Source organism: Triturus cristatus, chromosome 9 (genome assembly GCF_964204655.1).
Source record: "Triturus cristatus chromosome 9, aTriCri1.1, whole genome shotgun sequence".
Taxonomy (NCBI): Eukaryota; Metazoa; Chordata; class Amphibia; order Caudata; family Salamandridae; genus Triturus; species Triturus cristatus.
In genome coordinates, this window is record NC_140592.1 from 863,862,670 (window position 1) to 863,882,234 (window position 19,565).

A 19,565-nucleotide genomic window follows, 5' to 3' on the forward strand; every position below is an offset into this window, starting at 1 on the left:
GAACTGCTGTGTACGCTTTAGATAGAAAGCGAGCATACGTTTTGGGTCCAGACGGTGGAGCCTCTCTTCCTCCCTCGAAGGATACGGAGGCGGAAAGAAGGTGGGCAAAGGGATGGTCTGCCCTATGTGGAAGGGCGTGACCACCTTTGGCAAAAAAGAAGGACGGGTCCTTAACACCACCTTGTCCGGATGAACAGAAGGGAAAGGAGGTTTGGAAGAAAGAGCCTGGAGCTCACTCACTCTTCTGGCAGAGGTGATGGTGACCAGGAAAGCCGTCTTAAGAGTAAGAAGATGCAAAGGACAGGTATGAAGGGGCTCGAAAGGAGCGCACATCAAATAGGTCAAAACGAGATTCAAGTCCCAATGAGGCATGATGAATAGCACAGGAGGAAACGTGTGCGTAATGCCTTTAAGGAAACGGTTGACAACCGGGAACTTAAAGAGAGAAGGCTGATCTGGAAGCCTCAAAAAGGCGGAGATGGCCAAAAGATAACCTTTGATAGTGCCAAGAGCAGAGCCCTGCTGGGCCAAAGAAAGAAGGAACAGAAGAACTTCAGAAAGAGGGTCAGAAAGGGGATCCACAGCCTTCGCTGTGCACCATGCCACAAACTTGTTCCACCTGCAGGCATATACCGTTTTAGTGGAGGGACGCCTGGCTGCCAGAATGACATCACAGACTTCGGGAGGAAGATCGAAATCCGTCAACTGTCGCCGCTCAATATCCACGCATGGAGGTGGAGGCTGGACAGGTTCAGGTGGAGGACCGTCCCCTGCTGCTGCGACAGAAGATACCCCCGAAGAGGCAGACGGAGCGGGGAATCGATCGCCATGCTGAGTTGCTCGGGATACCAGTATCTTCGTTCCCAATCCGGAGCCACAAGGATGACTTGGGCCCGGTCTCGCCGAATCTTCTTCAGCACTCTGGGCAAAAGTGGTATAGGCAGGAAGGCGTACAACAGACCGCAACTCCACTCGCGACGAAAAGCGTCTCCGAGTGTCGCCTTGGAAATTCCAACGCGCAGAACTGATGACATTGCACGTTCTCTTCGGTGGCGAATAGATCTAACCAAGGCTCTCCCCACTGCAGAAATTGATCTTGCACCACATCCGAGTTCAGACGCAATTCGTGATCCATTAAGCACCGGTGGCTGAGTTCGTCCGCCCTGGCGTTCAAAGAACCTGTCAGGTGTTGAACCACCAGGGAAATGCCTTGATGTTCCAGCCATGTCCAGAGGCGCAGAGCCTCCTGACATAGGGTCCAGGACCCCACACGCCCTGTTTGTTGCAATACCACATGGCGGTTGTGTTGTCCGTGAACACCTGCACCACACTTCCCCGGACAGAGGGAAGGAATGCCTTCAGTGCAAGTCGGATCGCCCGCAGCTATATAACCTCCTTGACTAGAGAAGGAACCACGGCCCTTAGCGCTACGAAAAGGCGGCTTCCGAAACTGGAGGGTTCCGAGAGATCTTGCTGTCTCGGTATCCTTTTTAATGGCCTGGAGGGCCTCGACACATGCTGACCTAACAAAGATTCGCCATCAAACGGCATATCAAGTATTTTTGTCTGAACCTCCTGGCGAAATGAAGTGGATTTCAACCAGCCTTGCCGCCGTGGGACTACGGTCCCTGCTAGTTGCCGAATACCTGTAGACGCAACATCCACAGCCGAATCTATAATCTCAGCAGAGATATGTTCCCCCTCTTGCAGGATCTTTAGTGCTTCTGCTTTAGATGGTTCAGGCAACATGTTGATGTAGGGAGAAATGTCCGACCACATCTGTCTGTCGTATCGTCCTAAGATGACCAGAGAGTTAGCAACACGGACGGTCGTCGCTGCCATGGTGGAAACCTTTTTACCAATAGCGTCCAATCGTCTGCCATCCTGATCCGGAGGAGCTGCTATCGGAGAGGAGGGATTTTTTGCTCGTCGTTGCGCTGCTTGGGCGATAACAGAATCAGCCTTTGGCTGACCTATGAGGCATGCTGGCGAATTGTCTGGCGCCTTTTATTTCTTGTCGAGGCGGGGCAGGACAGCAGGAATAGAAGCAGGAGCTTTCATGACCTTTAGTCCCTCCTGCCAAATGAAGTCAATGATTGGAATAGTCCGTACTTGTTTCCTCGGTTGATCTTTAAAGTCGTGTAGGAAACAATCCTTCTTTGTTTCCATAGGAAGGATGAACCTTTGTGTTACCCTTTCCATCAGAAGATGAAAACCTCCGATGTCAACTGGAGGAGAATCGATGGGAGCCGGAGTAGAAGGAGACGGAGTTTGTATTTGGTAATCGTCCCACTCCGTAAAAAACGATCTGTCATCCAATTCTCCTTCCTCCCTATCATCGTCTGTGGTGTTAGCATCAAGAGAATGATGAGAAGGTATCGGAGAAGTTGGTCTGGGTGACCTCAATACTGAAGAGGAAGATTGAGGAACAGGTGTAGGTGGTACAGAAGAAGCAGATTCAGAAGGAGGAAAACGGCGATAATAATCATCCAACAAAAATTGTAGATTATTTAGCAGAGCCAAAGGTATTTGGGCCGTAGGAATAGTATCTGGAGCTGGAAAAACAGTCTCTCGGGAAGGATTATCATCGTGATCCTCCTCATGATATTTAATGAATAACTCAGAAGGGCTCCTGGCAGTGCAAAACCTATTGTCCTCATCGGATTCCTCATCATCCTCTCCATAATCCAGCAACTGTTCAGGTAACTGCAGAGAAACCTTAGTAGGGGAAATATGAAGTGGAGAAAGGGCCTCCACTTAAGATCCACGTCTTTGCAGCAAGGAAGGTGCTGTTGTCAATAGAGGCAACTGCGCAGACTATGTAGAAGATTTATTGGCCGTAGACGCTGACCAAACCTGCAACGCTGTGCCTGAAGATAACTGTAGCGTCGACGAGGGAGCCGTCGTCGACGCAGCTGGTGTCAATGAAGTAATAGTCGACGAGGCGGCCGTTGACGACGAGGCGGCAGTCGACGACCAGGCAGCAGTCGAGGCAATCGTCGGCGAGATCCTTCTAATCTTTGTCGAAGGGGCGTCAACGGTAGATTTCACTTCCTACGTCGACGAGATTGGTTTCACGGCGACTGATACCAGCGCCGACGGCGAGGATGCCGACGACATGATCATATGAGGTCTCGGCGACGAGAAGGTAACAGTCGACGTCGTAGCGTCGACGGTAGGCTTTGTCGACAAAGATGTCGTCGTCGAGATCGTAGACGAGGGAACCAGTTTCTGAGGTAAATCCTACTCAGAAACTCGTTTTGAAGGCAGAGACTTTGCAGTTTTTCTCGGGGGCGTATTAGGCAGAGGTTTACTCTTCGAAGGTGGAGGAGCCTTTTTAGAAGTGGAAGGCAGTTCAGCACTCTAAGAGGTGTTCTGTTTTTTCAACACCTTCGCCCCAGAAGAAGATAAATCCTCCTCAGCAATCCTTTTCCTAGAGGACAAAGTCTTACTAGAGGCAATACTCCCCACTTCAGATAAGGGGTTGTCTTGATCTTTAATCTTCTGTAGCCACAGAAGTAGACGTCCCTCTCTGCCCCTGAGAGTTTTTTGAGGGAAGGTTCTGCAGATCTTGCAGTCTCTCACCTGGTGATCAGGATACAAGAAGTAAATGCACTTCTTATGGGGGTCCTGAGAAAACAGCAGGAGCTTCCCACAAGATCGAAAGAGATTTCTTTGAAGAAGACATCATGAACTGAAGAATTCCTGAAGAAATTTGACACAACGTGCGGTAGAAAATCTGAGAGCCTGGGCCTCTAAGGAGAACATTCTGGAGGGTGTTGTCGCCTGATTGGCTGTAGTTTGGACTATATATAATGACTTGGACGAGTCACAGAGGTGGAAGTTTTTTCCTTTTAGTTTCTAGCTACTTTACTTCCTGGTCCTATGTTACCTATCCCACTCTGTCGACGGGGAATGATTCAGGAATGTGAATCTATGAAAGATACCCCAATACTGGAGAACTGTGTTTATCTTTATTTAGTCATTTTTACATAATTCGTGTTATATAAATTTCGACTTGATAGGTTTTGAAAATATGACTGAAGAAAACAAGTTACTTACCTGTAACTTTGGTTCTCCAGTATTGGTAACTTTCATAGATTCCCATTGCTTGTATCATTCCCCGTTGTCAAGATGGGAGTCCCCGGTAAATAAAAAATACCATAGAAATAGGTACAAAAAAAAAAAAAAAGAATAAGGCCTAGGCCTCATCTCGTTTTGTAGCATATCCACCTTTTTTTGTAAAAGATACCAAATAAAATGAACAGCCAATCAGAACAGCCTCACCCCATGGAACCTTCCTGAGGGAGACTCAGATTTTCGTAGCCGTTGTGTAACAGTATAACAGAAGATGCTGAAGGCTGAGCTCTTTCAGGGGAGGAGGGTGGGCGCATGGGAATATATGAAAGTTACCAATACTGGAGAACCAAAGTTACAGGTAAGTAACTTGTTTCCTTACTCCAGTATTGGAACTCTCATAAATTCTCATTGCTTGTATCATAATAGCTAGCAGTCAGAACACACATTTTGTTTAACAATACTATGTTGTAAAACTTTGCAAGATGCATCACATTCAGTAGAGATACAAATTATCCATAGAGAATTGGCAATAGAACAGTAATTGAACATTTAGACTTACAAATTGTACTTATAGCCAATAAAAAGGAAGGAGGGTTAGAAGGGAAAGCTCACCACTCATTGAAAGAGGTTCCTCAGGACTGCCTGTCCCACTGCGTCACTACGCATGGAGGAGTCCAAGCAGTAATGCCTTGTGAAGGTATGAGCACTGCTCCATGTCGCTGCTCTGCAAATGTCCTTAACAGGCACTCCGGCGAAGAGAGCAACTGAAGAAGACATAGCTCTCGTAGAGTGGACCCGGACCCGCCCCTCCAGGGGCTTGCCAGCTGCTTGGTGACAAAACTGGATTGTGCTGGCAATCCATCGAGCAATACCCTGCTTTGACAGAGGGAAACCTTTGCGAGGAGCACTGAAAGCCACAAAGAGCTGTGTTGTTCTTCTGAAGTCTTTGGTACGTTGAAGATAAACCTTCAGACATCTTTCAACGTCCAGAGAAAGTAGAGCCCTCCCCGCTGGCGTAGTGGGCCGAGGAAAAAAGGATTTGAGAATAAGTGGTACATTCAAATGAGTCTGAAGACACCTTCGGGATAAATTTGGGATTTGTTCTCAGAATCAAAGTCTCTCTTTTAAACTGTAAGAACGGTTCTTGAATAGTGAGAGCGTGCAGTTCACCTACCCTTCTGGCAGATGTTAAGGCAAGAAGGAGGGCCACTTTCCATGAGAGGAATTTAAGGTCCGCCCTATGAATCGGTTCAAAAGGCGGCCTCATGAGATGAGTAAGAACTAAGTTAAGCTGCCACAGAGGCAGTGGAGGCCTAACTGGTGGGAAAACTCTAAAAAGTCCTTTAAGAAATTGCTTCACAATCCTTGCCGACCAGAGGGAAGGTCCAGAGGAAGGCCGTCTAATCTAGAGATGGCCGCAAGGTGCACTTTGATAGAAGAATGAGCGAGACCTGATTTAGCCAATGCCAGAATGTACGGCAAAATCTGATGAGGAGCAGAAGAGTTAGGATGAATCTTTTCTTGCCGGCACCAAAGGCAGAAACGCTTCAATTTTAAGCGATATGTCTTATTTGTACTCAGGGATCGAGCTTGAGCAAGCACCTCTCTACATTCTGACAAGATCTTCAGATCTTGAAATTCTTGGTGCTCAGGAGCCACGCTGATAACCGAAAAGATCTCGGATCCGGGTGTACCACCTGGCCCTGGGACATTGTCAGCAGGGACGGAACTGGGCGCAGATGAACTAGATGGTCCAGGGAGAGTAGAAGAAGGTCCATAAACCAAAACTGGTGGGGCCACCAGAATCATTCTGCAGGGTTCCGTCTTGAGCTTCCGGAGAAGTCTGGGAATTAGTGCGATCGGAGGAAAAGCGTAAACAAAGGCGCCTGACCAGGCCATCGAAAGCGTATTACCCAACGATCCCGGATGGTGATGCCTGCTTGCGTAGAGTCGGCATTGTTTGTTCTCTGGGGTGGCAAAGAGATCTATGGGTGGAGTGCCCCAGAGACTGAAAATCTCTTCCAGAATGTCGTGCTCTAATTGCCACTCGTGGCGCTCTGATTTCAGGCGACTGAGCGTGTCCGCTGTTTTGTTGAGGGCACCTGGAAGATGTTCCGCTGAGAGCGATACCTCCTGCTGTATTGCCCATTCCCAAATTTCCTGAGACTCTTTGGATAGTTGACGAGACATTGTACCTCCCTGCTTGTTTACGTAATGCATGGCCGGCGTGTTGTCCATACGGACCAGGACAGAGGATCGTTGAATCCGCAGAAGGAAGGCCTGCAAGGCTAGACGAATCGCCCTGAGCTCCAACAGATTGATGTGGAGTAGGCGATGCTGGGGCAGTCAGCGGCTGCTTACCTGAAGGTCTTGTAAGATTGCTCCCCAGCCTTCTAGTGAGGCGACCCTGAGAGATATTGTCCTTGATCGTCCACCACGTTGCAGCCTCTTTCATAGGCTGAGTGATTGTGATCTTGTCTTCGAAAGAGGCTTCTGCCTGGCGCCACTGCAACTCCAGTTGTTCTTGGAGGGGGCGCATTCGCAACCTGCAATGGGGAATTAAAGGGATGCAGGACGAGATTGACCCCAGAAGGGACTTGTAGAGGCAAACTGAAAGTGACCCTCTTCGTTGCCACCGACAAGCAGGGGTTATCAGCTTTGTCTGTCTTTTCTTTGAAGGAAACGCTTTGCAGCAAGATGTGTCCAGAATGGTCCCCAAGAACCGGGCCGACTTGGACGGGCACAGGACTGACATTTCTGTGTTGAGCTGGAGCCCCAGGTGATGGAAGAGCTGTGTGCATGTCCTGACAGCCTCTTCCGCAGCGCGATGAGATGGGGCTTTCAGCAACCAGTCGTCCCGGTAAGGAAAGACCTGGGGCTTGTTTCCTGAGAAATGCTGCGACAGGGGCTAGGACCTTTGTGAAAATCCACAGAGCGGATCTGAGTCTGAAAGGAAGGACCTTGAATTGAAAGTGGCTCTTGGCTACTGTAAAGCGTAAAAACTTCCTGTGGGAAGGGTGGAAGGGGACATGAAAATATGTGTCCTCGAGGTCCAGAGTGGCCATGTAATCTCCCTGATTGAGGAGCCGCAAAATGTCCTGTAAGGAGACCATCCAAAACGAGAGCTTGATGAGATTGTGTGTTTAGCTCCCTCAGGTCTAAAATAGGGTGCCATTTTTCTGCGGTCTTTTGAACAAGAAAGAACCGGGAATAGAATCCTTCTCCCTGTTGGGATAGAGGGACCGGTTCTATCGCTCCTTTGAGGAGTAGTTGGTGTGCCTCCAAACGTAGAAGATGTAGATGTTTGGATTCGGAGGCGCGAGGGGCTTGGGATGGTGGTTGATGTTGAAACTCCAGAGTATGGCCTGACAGAACTATATTTAGAACCCATCGATCTGATGTTATTAGTTGCCAGTTGTGGAAGTATTGAGATATACTACCCCCCACTGGTGGTACAGGGGACAAAGGAACAGTAGAAAGAGCCAAGAAGCCGCTACTGGTGTTTAGAGGAATCCTTCCCCTGGCGCCCTTGTCGTCCTCTAGATGATGAACGAGAGGAAGACGGCTGGCCTTGTCACTGAGAATATTGCGGCCGGTATGATTGAGAAGGCTGCGAGTAAGAGGAATAGCGCTGCAGCGGATATCTGCCTTTGTAGGAGGGAAAGCCTCTACCCCTAGCTCCACGGAAGGGGACCATGCGGTATTGCAGAGTCCCAAGGGATTTTGCAGTTTGTATCCTTTGTTATAACCTGCCACGCTACATCAAAGTGCTTCCCAAAGAGGGCCTCACCGTCAAAGGTAAGGTCCAAGATCTTATTTTGGACTTCAGGCCAGAAGCAAGTTGCACGAAGCCAGTCTTGGTGCCGAAGGACTGCTGCCCCCGCTAGGGAACGGAAAGCTGAAGTGGCAATATCCATTGCGCAGTCAATTATTTCCGAAGATGTTCTCTCTACCTCCTGGAGGATCTTCTTAGCTTCCACTTTAGATTCTTTCGGCGGCTGGTCCAGATAAGGAGACAGATCACACCACATCTGGCGATCATACCTTCCGATAATTGCCAAGGCGTTGGCTGCTCTGACAAGGAGGCTAGACCTAGAGAACCTCTTCCCAGCATTATCCAACCGCCTGCCCTCTTTATCCGGCGGTGTAGTAAGAGGGGCAGCCGGAGTTTTAGACTTTCTCTGGGCCGCTTGAGAAATTACGGAATCCGGTTTGGGCTGGCTGACAAGAGAAGCGGGGCTATCCTCCGGGGCTTTGTACTTCTTTTCCAGACGAGGAAGCACAGGTATGACTGTGGCAGGCGACTTCATAACCTTTAGCCCTTCATCCCAGACGTGATCCACGATAGAGATAGAGCGGACTGACTTTCTGTATGGTTCTTTAAAGTCATTTAAGAAACATTCCAACCGCACAGATGGAATAGGCAGATCGAAACGCTTAGAAGCTCTCTCCAATAGATTATGAAAGCCCCCAATATCTGCAGGAGGGGAATCCGTCGCTTCAGGAACGGGAAAGGCGGGATTCAGAATGATGTAATCATCCCATTCCCTGTCAGGATCCGGAAAAGTTGTTGTCCCTGGTCATCATCGGATGTATCATCCTGGACAGTAACCACCGTTTGTTGCGGTTCAGGTAACTCCAGCAACGAAGTTTGAGGAGGAAACTGAGGTGTAACCGGATGAGCAAGTGGAGTAGGAGGCACTTGTACTGTTTCCTGGGCAGGAGATTGTGTAGGAAATCTCCTTCTGTAATCAGATAAACTGCAAGTCTGTATCGAGGGAAGATGGCATACAGACCATCTCCTGTTGATATTGCTCCCGAGACCTTAATTGTGGCTCGTATTGTTGCTGCTCCATGTAGTACTCATCTGAGTCAGAGTCTTGATATGTGAAATGCAGCTGTGATGGGCTAACGGCAGCACCATAAGGACCGTCATCATCCTCAGAAAACTCCTCTTCTAAAAGGAGAGCTGGAGGCAGAGGTGTCACTTTTCGGGGAGAACTCATCTCTGGTGTAATGCGACGTCTCCGTATCGAAATGGCCACATTTTGTATCGTCGACCAGGTCTTCGACGGAGCCGCCGACGATGTTTGAGTCGTCGACAGGGAGAGGGCCACCGACGACAGGAACGTCGTCGAGACGGTCGTCATGATCAAGCTGTAACCTGCCAACGTGCTTGCCTTCGACACCATCACCATCGTCACCCCCGTCGACGTGGAAGTCGTCACAGTAGACGTCGACGACAGGGTGAATTGGACATCTGCTCGTGGCGTCGAACCTGTCGACACCGATCCCTTCAAAGCTCGTGGAGATGAGGAAACTCTCGTCGACGAGTCCGTCGACTGAGTTAAAGTAGACGCTGGTAAAGTTTTTGAAGTCGTCGTCGACGGAATCGATGTTGTCGTCGCCGAGCGAAATTTTCTCTCAGCTTTACCATCAGGTGGGACAGAAGCTGGTTTTAAAAAGTTTTAGGCTTCTCAGAAGGAGGAGACAAAGTAGAAGGCACATAGCTTGTCTTCTTTTCAGGTGACACTTCTGGGACTAGTCCTTCCCTCTCCTTTATTTATTTATTTATTTATTTATTTAAGAAGCTTATAAAGCGCGCAGCTACCCCCAAGGGGGTGTCCCGGCGCTGTAGACCTAAAAGCTTTACACCTCGGTGCGAAGATTTGATGGGACTACGCCTGTCAGACCTATGAGAGGTCTTTTGAAAGGCTTTTGAAGGGGGCTCTGAAGAAGTAGACCTACCCGTTTTTTGAGACCTCCTCGATGAAGTAGCTGATGAAGCATCATCACTGTCACTGGAGACAGGATATTGCCGTGATTTTAGTTTTTGAAGCCAAATGAGCAGACGTCCCTCACGGTCCCGCAAGGTCTTGGTGGAGAAGGTCCGACAGATTTTGCAGTCAGTAGCTTTGTGGTCAGGATACAAACAATAAATACAGTCTTTATGTTTGTCCTCCACATAAAGTCTCTTCTTGGAGCAGGTGGCACAAGCTCTGAAAAGAGCCTTCTTCTCCTTCTCTGACATGTTGAACTTGAAGTGAAGAGTTTAGGTGAAATGTAAGGAATAAATTAAAGAAAACTGAGCAGAGCTCAGTGGAGACTCCTTGCACAACGTGTGGTAGAAAGTCTGAGGCTCTGAGGCTCTCTCAGGAAGGTTCTATGGGGTGAGGCTGTTCTGATTGTCTGTTCATTTTATTTGGTCTCTTTTACAAAAAGAGGTGGATATGCTACACAACAAGATGAAGCCTAGGCCTTATTCTTTTTTTGTAACTATTTCTATGGTATTTTTTATTTACCGGGGACTCCCATCTCGACGACGGGGAATGATACAAGCTATGGGAATCTATGAAAGTTCCAATACTGGAGTAAAGTTAGATTTGTGAGATTTGACTGACATAGGCATTGCACTTTTATGATCTTATTTCTTTTCACAGCGAATAAAGTTATTTGATTAGGAGTAAGCAGGACAAGATGGAGGACAACAGAGCAACCAAATGTAACTCTCTTTACCAACATTAGACAACGTCCTCTAATCAAATGGCCAGACAAACTACAATATTGCAGAAGGGGCAGGGTGCCTATTTTTATGTAAAAGCTTCCTTTGAGTTTAAATGGAAAAAAATTGTGAACAAGATTAGTCAATTCTGGTGTACAGATGCAGCTAATGGATTAATTTCCAGACATATCTTTTTTAAACATAGATTACCATCACCATATAGTCAGAAGAGATCCTAGAGCCCTTTTTTACCGTTGCATATCTATAAATTGGTCAGAAACTGCTTCACACTTACTTGTAGTCAAAACCTTAAGGAGGCCATCTAGTACGGAGAAAAGCTATCCTCCTTACCCAGCCCTGTATCTCTAACAGTCGCCAACGATAGGCATTCCTGAATTAATATACCCTAGTTTAATAGTGTCTGCTTGCCATTTGAAATCTACAACATCATTCATCCGAATGCCCCCTTTAAGAGACGTGGACCACTTGCACGGTACCCCTTCACAATGCTATGTGACAGAAGGGGCTATTGCCAGACATGGTTCCCAAAGCGTTGGCTTCTTAAAATGAGGAGTTACTATGCAGATGATGCAGTTTTGGAAATCTATTCTCAACCAACTCTGTGATGCAGGAAAAACGCCAGCTAATTATTAAGAATAGTAATTGCAAACAAACAGAAAAAAATCAGTAAAAATATAACTATCCAAATAAAGCCTTTAAAAACATATAGGTTTACAAAACACGACATACCAATACAGTTCAATTGTACTATTTCTTACTATCACAGACATTAACATGACACTTTCTAAAATATTTCACACTTAACCTACTTATTTTTCCTGACTCAATACAAAAGATCTATTTTTACCTTCCTGCTTGTAACCTAAAGATATTCCCGGTTGCCTTGGAAACGATACCGTGGGATGCAGAAAAAAAGTTAATACTGCAAAACACAAGAGAAACTCACCTTCCCAAGATCTCCAGTAATTCTGCAATTCCATTGTGATGTTCAGTTTCATAAATAAACCTAAAGACAGAACCCGAAGCAAGCACAGTCTTAGATAAGTTAATATTTGAAACACACGGTTAAACAGATACAAATTTAGCACAGCTTGCCAATAATAAATATGCAGAATAAGCATCGGACAAGATACAAGAGCTAGCAACAATTACTCCCGAAATATAGGTTGTCACACACACACACACACACACACACACACTTCCTCCCCCAACCGTAAATAAGCAGAGCTATAATTATTTTCTTTAATTTGTGTATTGCACTTGTGTGTTTGGCCAAATTTCTGCATTTTTAACTTCCAACTCTATAAATGTCAACCATTGCACTCACTATGGCCGAAGATCACGAGGCTTTATAAAAACAAAACTAACACTCTTGGCTTTTTCAACTTTACAAACCACTTTATATGTTTACTCCACAGACAAATGCTTTTGTTATACAGACTTGTTTGACCTTGCCAGGCCAGGGTGTTTTTGTATACTTGTACCATACACAAGGAGATCAACACATTAATCATTTACCTTCAGATACAACATACATTCACCAGACAGGACTTAACTACTTAAGAGACTGCATTATTACTAAAGGCAATACAAATCTATCAAATTTGTTTAAGAACCCACCACTGATAGTATATTAAGGGGGCAAATTAAGGTGCTATTACTCAGCCAGAAACAACCAGGAAGTTCTATGGCAAAGTTATTTCAAATTTTTACCTTCAGAGAACGGGAACATAGATCATAGCGAGACATGAGAAGGGGAGTCGGGGTAGATTGTTCTAGTTCACATGACGAACAAGTTACTTACCTTCGGTAACGCTTTTTCTGGTGGATACAGTATCTGCCTGTTGATTCCTCACCTTGTGAATATCCCCTGCGCCAGCAACATTCGGAATTTTTTGTAGCTCTCCACGCCGACAAGGACGACGTCACAATAGCATGGCTCCACACGCGGCTCCGCTGACGTCACTAGAGCCATAAGAGAGCCTCGTCGGCGAGATCACGTCAGTTCCGCCCTTTTTTTTCCGTGCCTTTGAGGCACACGGACGGACCGACAACAATATATATATACAGTATACACAGTACATAATATTCAAACCAACACACACAGTGTGAAGTCAGTGCAGGAAAGCAAAATAAATAACACTTCCTTTGACAGTAACAGATGGATTAGAACACATTATCACTATTGTAGGTATACAAGGGTGGACAACAGGGAGGCGGGTGGGTCAGTGAGGAATCCACAGGCAGATACTGTATCCACCAGAAAAAAGCGTTACCGAAGGTAAGTAACTTGTTCTTCTGATGGATACATCTGCCAGTGGATTCCTCACCTTGTGAATAGAAACCCACAGCAGTCCCCACTCCCGGAGGAGGGTGTCCACCCTTCTATATCAAAAAATCCTGAAGGACGTAACGTGCAAAGTGTCCGTCCCTCCTCACCTCGGAATCCAAGCAGTAATGCTTCGCGAAAGTGTGGAGGAAGGCCCAAGTTGTCGCTCTGCAAATGTCCTCCACAAGAACACCTCTAGATAAGGCAGATGTAGAAGACTGAGCCCTTATAACCTCTGGAGGTTCCTTACCGGCCAAAGAGTAACAGATCTTGATCTTGATGCACAAGATGATCCATCTGGAAAGGGTGCGCTTGTGCACCGCTCTGCCTTTCCTGCAGCCAATGAAGCCCACGAAGAGCTGGTCCTCCACTCGAAAGTCTTTAGTTCTATCGAGGTAAAAACTCACCGCCCTTTTAGGGTCCAAGCGGTGAAGCCGCTCCTCCTCCTTGGAAGGGTGAGGGGGAGGATAGAAGGTAGGAAGGGTAATGGATTGCCCCAGATGGAAAGGAGTTACCACCTTAGGCAGAAAAGCAGCCCTGGTCCTGAGTACCATTCTATCAGCATGAATGGTCAAGAACGGGGGTTTCGAACTCAGAGCTTGAAGCTCACTTACCCTCCTCGCCGAGGTAATGGCAATGAGAAAAACTGTTTTAAAAGACAATAGCCTTAAGGGACACTTGTGCAAGGGTTCAAAGGGAGAACCCATCAAGTAAGTTAAGACAAGATTCAAGTCCCATTGAGGCACAATAAATGGAGTGGGAGGAAATTTGTTGGTAAGGCCCTTAATGAACCATAACACAATAGGTGATTTAAACAAGGACGGCTGATCCGGCATTCCTTTGAATGCCGACAAAGCCGATAAATAACCCTTCACAGTAGCTACAGCAAAACCTTGCTGAGCAAGAGAGAGAACAAACTGAAGCATGTTGGATATACGAGCCCTCAAAGGGTCAATAGACTTCTCCCCACACCAATGGACAAATTTGGACCACCTACAGGAATAGATAAACTTGGTGGAGTGAAGCCTGGCAGACAAAATCACGTCCACCACATCAGGCGAGAGAGAAAAACAATTCAGGTTGCCCCGTTCAATCTCCAGGCATGAAGGTGTAAGCTCTGGAGGTGGGGGTGTAGAACCTGCCCCTGCGACTGCGAGAGGAGGTCTGCCCTGAGAGGGCACGAGGAGAGGTGGAGAAGCTCTGTATACCACACCCTTCTTGGCCAATCTGGGGCGATAAATAGGACTTGGGCCCTTTCTTGGCGAACCTTCCTCAGAACCCGAGAAACCAAGGGTATGGGAGGAAATGCGTAAAGGAGATGAGAGTCCCATCTCAACTGAAACGCGCCCCCCAAAGCTCCCTGCATCAGATACTGGAGACCGCAGAATGACGGGCAGTGAGCATTCGTCAGTGGCATACAGGTCCACCCGTGGAGTTCCCCACGTCCGAAAGACGTGACGAACCACCTCCGGATGAAGCCTCCACTCGATGTCGGCACAGAACTGCCGACTGAGACTGTCTGCACGCACGTTCAGAACTCCGGCCAGATAATTTGCCATCAGACAAATCTGATGATCCTGAACCCAGAGACGCTGAGCCTCTCTGCAGAGACAATGCGACCCCACTGCTCCCTGCTTGTTGACATACCACATCGCGGTAGTGTTGTCCGTCAGGACTTGAACCGACTGAACGCGAAGGGAAGGAAGGAAGGCCTTGAGTGCCAAAAGTATCGCCCGCAACTCCAAAAGGTTGATGTGAAGCAACCTTTCCTCTGGAGACCAAAGACCCTTGATCTCCAGATCACCCAGATGCGCACCCCACCCTAAAGTGGATGCATCCGTTATCACGGTGGCCACCGATGGAGGTAGATGGAAGGGCTTTCCTTGAGACAGATTGCCCTCCACGCTCCACCAAGACAGATCCGCTGCAGCTTCTCTGGAGATCCTCACAGACTCCCTGAGATCTCCGTTGTGCTGATACCACTGCCTGCGGAGGCACCACTGGAGCGCCCTCATGTGCCAGCATGCATGGTTGACCAACAGAATGCAGGAAGCAAACAGACCGAGCAGACGGAGGACCTTCAGGACTGGAACGACCGCTCCATTGTAAAACAAGGGACTCATTTCCTGTATGTCGAGAATCCTTTGTGGAGGTGGGAATGCTCGACACACAGTGTCCAGTACCACCCCTATGAACAGGTTGCGCTGAGAGGGCACCAGGTGAGATTTGGGCACGTTTATCGAGAAACCCAATTTGTACAACAGCTGAGTTGTAACCTGCAGATGATGAAGCACCTTCTCTGGCGACTCCGCTTTGATCAGTCGTCCAGATAGGGGAAAACTGGAATCCCCGACCTTCTGAGATGGGCTGCCACCACTGCCATCACCTTGGTGAAGACTCAAGGTGCAGTAGTAAGACCAAACGGGAGAACCGCAAACTGATAATGTTGCGACCCTACCGTAAAACGGAGATACTTCCTGTGCGACTCCAGGATCGGAATATGAAAATACGCATCCTGCAAGTCGATCAACACCATCCAGTCCTCCTGTTGCAGTGCTTGAAGAACCTGCGCAAGGGTGAGCATCTTGAACTTCTCCTGCTTCAGAAAAAGGTTCAAGATCCTGAGGTCCAGGACTGGACGTATCCTGTCATCCTTCTTGGGTATCAGGAAATACCGGGAGTAGCATCCCTGACCCCTTTCCCGCTCTGGAACCACCTCTATCGCACTTTTTTTCAGTAATGTTAGGACTTCCTCCTGCAGGAGAAGAAGGTGATCCTCCGAACAAGCACCTTGGCAAGGAGGGTAATTTGGAGGGAATTCCTGAAAGGGAAGAGCATACCCATTTTCCACAAGATTTAGAACCCAAGAACCCTGTATTGACCGATTCCCAATCTTGCAGAAAATGGGTTAGCCGACTCACCACAGGACCAACATAATCTAGAATGGTGGATCTAGGGCAGCTTTGCTGGTAGGTGGAGGTGGAGGAGGAGGTGGAGGAGGAGGAGGAGGAGGAGGAGGAGGAGGAGGAGGAGGAGGAGGAGGTGGAGGAGGAGGTGGAGGAGGAGGTGGAGGAGGAGGTGGAGGAGGAGGTGGAGGAGGAGGAGGAGGTGGAGGAGGAGGAGGAGGAGGTGGAGGAGGAGGTGGAGGAGGGCTAACTACCTCGTGGACGACCTCTGTTCTTGCCCCTGTAGGTCTTATACAGGGTAGTTTGCTGCTGAGGCTGCCTGTAGGTCCGAAAGGACGACCTCCCAAAACCTCTGTACCTTCTGTAAGAGGAACCTCTAGGCTGCGCCTGCAGGCCCAGAGACTTAGCTGTGGCTTTGCTGTCCTTGAACCTTTCCAAGGCCGCATCTGCTTTCTTTCCAAACAGTCCAGAACCATCGCAGAACAAGTTACTTACCTTCGGTAACAATGTATCTGTAAGAAACATTAGTTAGTTAGATTCCTCACCTTAGAATATCCCCAGGCGTCAGACTGGATCCTGAAGATTTTTCGTCAGCAATACCCCTTGCGCGTCGCTAGGCGTCGTCTGCGGCTCCGCGTCCGTCGTCTGAGTACTTAGACGCCGCCCTCGCGCGCTGACGTCAGTTCTTGTACATAGTCTTCCGCGCCAGGAACGCAGAGCCATGCAAGATACCGACACTGGTGCAAAAAAATTCTAGGGCCCTGAAAGGGATAGCCTTAACCCTAGATGTCAGTTCGCAGAACCGGGAGGATGGGTGGGTCGGTGAGGAATCTAACTAATGTTTCTTACAGATACATCGTTACCGAAGGTAAGTAACTTGTTCATCTGAAAGAAACACGTTAGTTAGATTCCTCACCTTAGAATAGATACCCAAGCAATACCATCCCCGGTGGTGGGTCTGCGAACCAAGATCACAACAGAAAGTCCTGGAGTACAGAACGGCCAAAGAAGCCATCCCTCCGGACTTGGCTGTCTAGGCAATAATGCCTGGCAAACATGTGTAGCGAAGCCCACATAGCCGCCTGACAGATGTCCTGCAACGAGACTCCCCGTCCCAAAGCAGTAGTAGCCGCTGTAGCCCGAGTGGAATGGGCGCGCAGCCCAACAGGAGGGTCATTTTTCGCCAAGAAGTAACAGATTTTGATGCACAAAACGACCCACCGGGAGATGGTCCGTTTGTGCACAGCTTTTCCCTTCTTAGCACCCACGTATCCAACGAAAAGTTGGTCGTCCACCCGGAACTGTTTTGTGCGGTCCAAATAAAAAGAGAGCGCACGCTTTCGGTCCAGACGGTGGAGCCTCTCTTCCTCTTTGGAAGGATGCGGAGGCGGAAAGAAGGTGGGCAAGGTGACAGACTGCCCAAGATGAAAGGGAGTCACCACTTTCGGTAGAAAAGAAGGACGAGGCTGAAGGACAACCTTGTCCGGATGAACAGAGAGAAAAGGAGGCTTTGATGATAAAGCCTGGAGCTCACTCACCCGTCTAGCCGAGGTGATGGCTACCAGGAAAGCAGTCTTAAGCGGCAGAAGACGAAGAGGACAATTGTGAAGAGGCTCAAAGGGAGCGCACATCAGAAATGTGAGAACAAGATTCAAGGCATTATGAAATGAACAGGAGGGAACGTATGAGTAATGCCTTTAAGAAAGCGTTGAACCACAGGGGACTTGAAAAGAGAAGGCTGATCAGGAAGCCGTAAGAAGGCAGAGAGGGCAGCAAGATAACCCTTCAGGGTGCCCAGGGCAGAGCCCTGCTGGGCCAAAGAAAGAAGGAAGAGAAGAACCTCAGAAAGAGGGGCGGAAAGGGGATCCACAGCCTTTGCTGTGCACCATGCCACAAATTTGTTCCACCGGCAGGTGTATACCGTCTTTGTGGAGGGACGCCTGGCTGCCAGAATGAGGATATCACAGACTTCAGGAGGCAAGTCAAATGGCATCAACTGCCGCCGCTCAATCTCCACGCATGGAGGTGGAGGCTGGACAGGTTCGGGTGGAGGACCGTCCCCTGCTGCTGCGACAGAAGATCCTCCCGAAGGGGCAGACGTATCGGAGGATCGGTCAACATACTGAGTAGCTCGGGATACCAGTACCTTCGTGCCCAATCCGGGGCCACCAACATGACTTGGGCCCGGTCGAGCCTGATCTTCTTCAGCACTCTGGGCAGAAGTGGTATAGGCGGAAAGGCGTACAACAGACCGCAACTCCACTCGTGACGAAAAGCGTCGCCAAGCGAGTGCCGCCTTGGAAATTCCAACGCACAGAACTGCTGACATTGCGCGTTCTCTTCGGTGGCGAATAGATCTAACCAAGGCTCTCCCCACTGCAGAAAGAGACCTTGCGCCACTTCGGAGTTCAGACGCCATTCGTGATCCATCATGCACCGGCGGCTGAGTTCGTCTGCTCTGGCGTTCAGAGAGCCCGCCAGATGTTGAACCACTAGGGTGACGCCCTGGTGTTCCAGCCACGTCCAGAGGCGCAGAGCCTCCTGACAAAGGGTCCACGACCCCGCCCCGCCCTGTTTGTTGCAATACCACATGGCGGCGGTGTTCTCCGTGAACACCTGCACGACACTTCCCCTGACAGAGGGAAGGAAGGCTTTCAGTGCAAGTCCGATCGCTCTCAACTCCAACAGGTTGATGTGGAGGCGAGACTCCGCCGGAGACCAGAGGCCTCTGATCTCCGCCTCTCCCATATGGCCACCCCATCCCAGGAGAGACGCATCCGTCACTACGACATGCTCCGGTTGGGGAAGGGAGAGGCTCTTGCCCGTGACCCAATCGCGGTCCGTGAGCCACCACTGCAACTGCTGTGCAGTGCCCTCCGAGATCAAGACATGGTCGGACAGGTTGCCGTGATGCTGGGCCCACTGAAACTTCAGGTCCCACTGCAGAGCCTGCATGCGCCGCCTGGCGTGATGCACTAGTAGGATGCAGGAGGCCATCAGCCCCAGAAGCCGCAACACTAGCCTGACCGAAACCCAGGATAGAGGCCGAAAGATGGGAATCAGGGCCTGAATATCCCGGACCCCCTGTTCCGGCGGATAGACCCGGAACTGCGCCGAATCGAGAACCGCTCCGATGAAGAGGAGCTTCTGAGAGGGACTCAGGTGTGACTTCGGCACGTTGATGGAAAACCCCAGCAAATGCAGGAGATCAGCCGTAGTCTGGAGGTGGGAGACGACTGCCTGGGGCGAGCCTGCCTTCAACAACCAGTCGTCGAGATAGGGGAAGACTGGAACCCCTGATCTGCGCAGATGAGCTGCGACCACCGCCATCACTTTCGTGAACACCCGAGGGGCACTGGTGAGGCCGAAGGGGAGCACGGTGAACTGAAAATGCTCCTGGCCCACCGTGAACCGCAGGTAACGCCGGTGGGCCGGCAGGACGGGGATGTGGAAATATGCGTCCTGCAAGACCAACGCTACCATCCAGTCTCCAGGGTCGAGGGCAGCTAGAACCTGAGCCAAAGTCAACATTTTGAACCGTTCCTTCCGGAGGAAGGCATTGACGTTCCTGAGGTCCAAGATAGGGCATAGGCCCCCTTTGCCCTTCTTGGGAACCAGAAAGTAGTGGGAATAACAACCACGACCTACTTCTGGGCTCGGAACGCGCTCGACGGCCTCTTTGGCTAAGAGGGCCGAAACTTCCTCTCGCAGAAGATTCAAATGATCC

At 49.1% G+C, this 19,565-nt stretch overlaps 1 protein-coding gene across 6 annotated transcripts in view; it reads right to left on the minus strand.

Moving 5' to 3' along the window:
• Positions 1 to 19,565, minus strand: part of PPP2R5C (protein phosphatase 2 regulatory subunit B'gamma) — a 1,282,082-nt gene that overhangs the window by 580,740 nt on the left and 681,777 nt on the right. For all 6 annotated transcript variants that reach the window (XM_085626348.1, XM_085626347.1, XM_085626349.1 and 3 more), the window contains one exon: positions 11,550 to 11,609. In XM_085626348.1, coding sequence (XP_085482474.1) covers positions 11,550 to 11,609 — 60 coding nt within the window. The remainder of the gene's footprint in view (positions 1 to 11,549; positions 11,610 to 19,565) is intronic.